This window comes from Chrysemys picta, chromosome 4 (genome assembly GCF_011386835.1).
Source record: "Chrysemys picta bellii isolate R12L10 chromosome 4, ASM1138683v2, whole genome shotgun sequence".
NCBI lineage: Eukaryota > Metazoa > Chordata > Testudines > Emydidae > Chrysemys > Chrysemys picta.
Window position 1 is genome coordinate 11,955,158 of NC_088794.1, and position 3,639 is coordinate 11,958,796.

Genomic DNA, 3,639 nt, shown 5'->3' on the forward strand with positions numbered 1-3,639 from the left:
CCCTCAGCACACTCTAGCGTTTAGGATGTTTTTACAAACTGTTCTTTTTTCTCAAACAGGGTTTTGAAATTTGCTGAAGGAAGAAAATGTTAAATATATTTATCCAATGGTCTGATTCTTTCATCTCACGCTCTATCTTGGGTCCTCTGCCTCTGTCACTTTGTCCACCTATTCTGCCACTTGAGCTAGTCTGTGCCCCCCTCCTTTGCTACCTACCGCCTGTGTCCTGCAAAGACTCTAGGGGTGGGAGGCTGCAGACAATACTTTACTTTGTCTCTGTGTGCCAAAATAACACCAGGTGAGATGCCAGTCTGGAGACTGTGGAAGGTAGAACGGTGCTACACGTCTCAGGTCTCAGTGTGTCAACTGCAAGTGAGTCACGGCAGTTAATTAATATTTTTCATCTGTGTTCTTCATACAGGGACTGTGCACCATAGAAAAGACCTGGTCAAATTGCACTGAAGCAACAGAATTCATTTTCTCAGGATTCACAGATCGTCCAGAGTTTCAGATCCCCCTCTTTGTGGTGTTCCTAGTGATCTATGTGGTTACCCTGCTGGGGAATCTTGGGATAATCGTGCTAATCAGGCTGGATTCTCAGCTACACATTCCCATGTACTTTTTCCTCAGTAATTTGGCTTTTGTAGATTTCTGGTATTCCACATTCATCACTCCCAAGTTCTTAGCTGACGTGATAGCAGAGAGGAAAGTCATATCTTATGCTGCATGTGTATGTCAATACTGTTTTGTCAGTTTCTTTGGGGTTACTGAGTCTTTCCTCCTGGCTGTCATGGCGTACGACCGTTACGTGGCCATCTGTAGCCCCCTGCTTTATACAGCTCTCATGTCCCCGAGACTCTGTATCCAGCTGGTGGTTGGGTCATTCCTAGCTGGGTTTGTAAATGGAATGATCCAAACTATTACCACGTTAAAATTATCCTTCTGTGGCCCCAATGTCATTGACCTGTTCTTCTGTGACATTTCCCCGCTGTTATCACTCTCCTGCTCCGATACCAGCATCTATCACATGATCCTTTTGGCCGTGGCTTGTGTGACTGGGGTGTTCACCAGCCTGATTATCTTCATCTCCTATGTTTTCATCCTCTCCACCATCCTGAAAATCAGGTCCACCGAGGGGAAGCGCAAAGGGTTCAACACCTGCACCTCCCACTTGACGATCGTCACCATATTCTATGGCACTGCTCTATTTATCTATATGCAGCCCAACACCAAACATTCACGGGGTCAGGAAAAAGTGGTCTCAGTGTTCTATACGATGGTGACCCCCATGTTGAACCCCTTGATCTACAGCCTGAGGAACAAAGAGGTGAAGAACGCTTTGAAAAGGGTCATAGAACTGAGTTTTTTTCCCTAGGGAGGTAAATTTATGAGCAAATGGTGATAACTTCTGATGAGCGAACATCTGTGTTAGTATGAAAACAACAATGGGTCCTTTTGAAGGAGTTCAAATAATCTTGCTGAAGTAAAGTCTTTGAGTAAAGAGAGAGTTTGAAGCATTTGGAAATGACCCAGTTTTGTACATTTCACTCATTTTAATGCATTTCTTCAGGTGCCCCAAGTTTAATTTTGTCAAAACCTGGAACCCTCGATTGAGATTTTCAAGGCAGGGCTGGGGATTTAGCCACAGCTCACACCAATAGCATCAGCCAGTGGCTTGTGCCTGTGTCCCTCGAGAAAGAGTTACAGAGCAGGTCAGCTTCCCTAGGGAAGGCTATATTAGTACTGGATTGCTTAATTCTCAGGGATCTGACTGAAATAAATTCACTGCAGCCGTTTGATGGTTGTTATCTGTGCTCTTCACACAATAACCATTCACCAAAGAAATGACTGAATTAATTTTTCACAGGATTCATCAATTGTCCAGAGTTTGATGTCACCCTTTTTGTATGGTTTTTAATAGTCTGAGCTGTCAGTGTTTTGGGAATCTCGGTATGATCACGTTAATCAGCAGCAGCAGTCAGGTTTACACTCCTATGTGCTTTTCCTCACTAACCTGGCTTTTGTAGATGTCTTTATTTCCACATGCCTCACCGCCAAGGATGCTGGCTGTGACAATGCAGTTCTGGCGGAACCCAACTGAGAGTGCCAACTCAAGACAAATTGCTCAAACAGGGCAGTTACAGCCCAAGGCTGGGGTTTTTTCCACCTCTAAGGCAAACCAAACCATCCAGACTAAGAGGACTTCGGTCTCACCCCACTGGCTAACTGCAAGTCTCACAAGCAATCTCCTTAGACACTCCAGTTTCCCAGTATTACCACCAGTGCCACTCATTATGGGGACAAATGGTTATGAAAACCAATACCCAAGTAAAAGAAAAAGGTTCTCCTGATCCCAAAGGACCAAGCCCCAGACCCAGGTCAATATACAAATCAGATCTTACCCACAAATCACGCTGTTGCCAATCCTTTAGAATCTAAAATCTAAAGGTTTATTCATAAAAGGAAAAAGATAGAGATGCGAGTTAGAATTGGTTAAATGGAATCAATTACATCCAGTAATGGCAAAGTTCTTGGTTCAGGCTTGCAGCAGCGATAGAATAAACTGCAGGTTCAAATCAAGTCTCTGGAATACATCCCCCGCTGGGATGGGTCCTCAGTCCTTTGTTCAAAGCTTCAGCTTGTAGCAAAGTTCCTCCAGAGGTATGAAGCAGGATTGAAGACAAGATGGAGATGAGGCATCAGCCTTATATAGTCTTTTCCAGGTGTAAAAACACCTCTTTGTTCTTACTGTGGAAAATTACAGCAAAATGGAGTCTGGAGTCACATGGGCAAGTTCCTAAATACTTTGCTGAGTCTCAAGGCATATTTGCCTTCTCTCAATGGGTCCATTGTATAGCTGATGGTCCTTAATGGGCCATCAAGCAGGCTAGGCAGAGCTAACACCAGTTTGTCTGGGATGTCACCCAGCAGCATAGCATAAGTTTGAAATACAGCCAGTATAGAGCCAATATTCATAACTTCAACTACAAAATTGATACACACATATAGACAGCATAATCATAACCAGTAAACCATAACCTTGTCTTAGACACCCCATTTGACCTCCTTTATACAAGATTTGCGTGCCACTACAGGACCTTGGTTGCAACAATGATCTATATGGTCCCAGATTATATCAATAACGTCACACTGGCGGACTTGTAAGTGGAGAGGAAAGCCATTTCTTCTGCTGCCTGCCTGACTCAGCTCTGGTTTCTCAGGACTTTGGTGACGATGGAGTGCCTCCTGGTGGCTGTGATGGTGTATGACAGATATGTGGCCTGCAGTAATCCACTGCTCTATACAGCCGTCATGTCCCTGAGACTGTGTCCAACTGGTGGCTGGGTCCTTCTTAGCTGGATGTGTAAATACAATGGTGCAAACATTTGTTGTCTTGAGATGATTCTTTTGTGGCCCCAATCTCATTGATTTGTTCTCTTGTGACATTTCTGTAATATTATCACTCTCCTCTTTGGATGCCACCATTCGTCATATTATCCTTGTGTTCAAGACTCACACACTGAAGAAGAATTGTTACAAAGTTCCAATGGGGCAAGACTGCCAATGGGGAATGGCTGCCACCAGGTGGGTCTTAGATCCAAGTGCAACCACAGACCTCATTACAGCCCATGGATGTGC

The 3,639-nt window shown here is 44.2% G+C and overlaps 1 protein-coding gene across 1 annotated transcript; it reads left to right on the forward strand.

Moving 5' to 3' along the window:
* The first annotated feature begins 439 nt into the window (after positions 1-439).
* Positions 440-1,375, forward strand: LOC135983487 (olfactory receptor 5G26-like). Its single transcript, XM_065595802.1, has one exon. The coding sequence runs from the start codon at positions 614-616 to the stop codon at positions 1,373-1,375; it is 762 nt and encodes a 253-aa protein (XP_065451874.1). The 5' UTR covers positions 440-613.
* Positions 1,376-3,639: the final 2,264 nt, after the last annotated feature.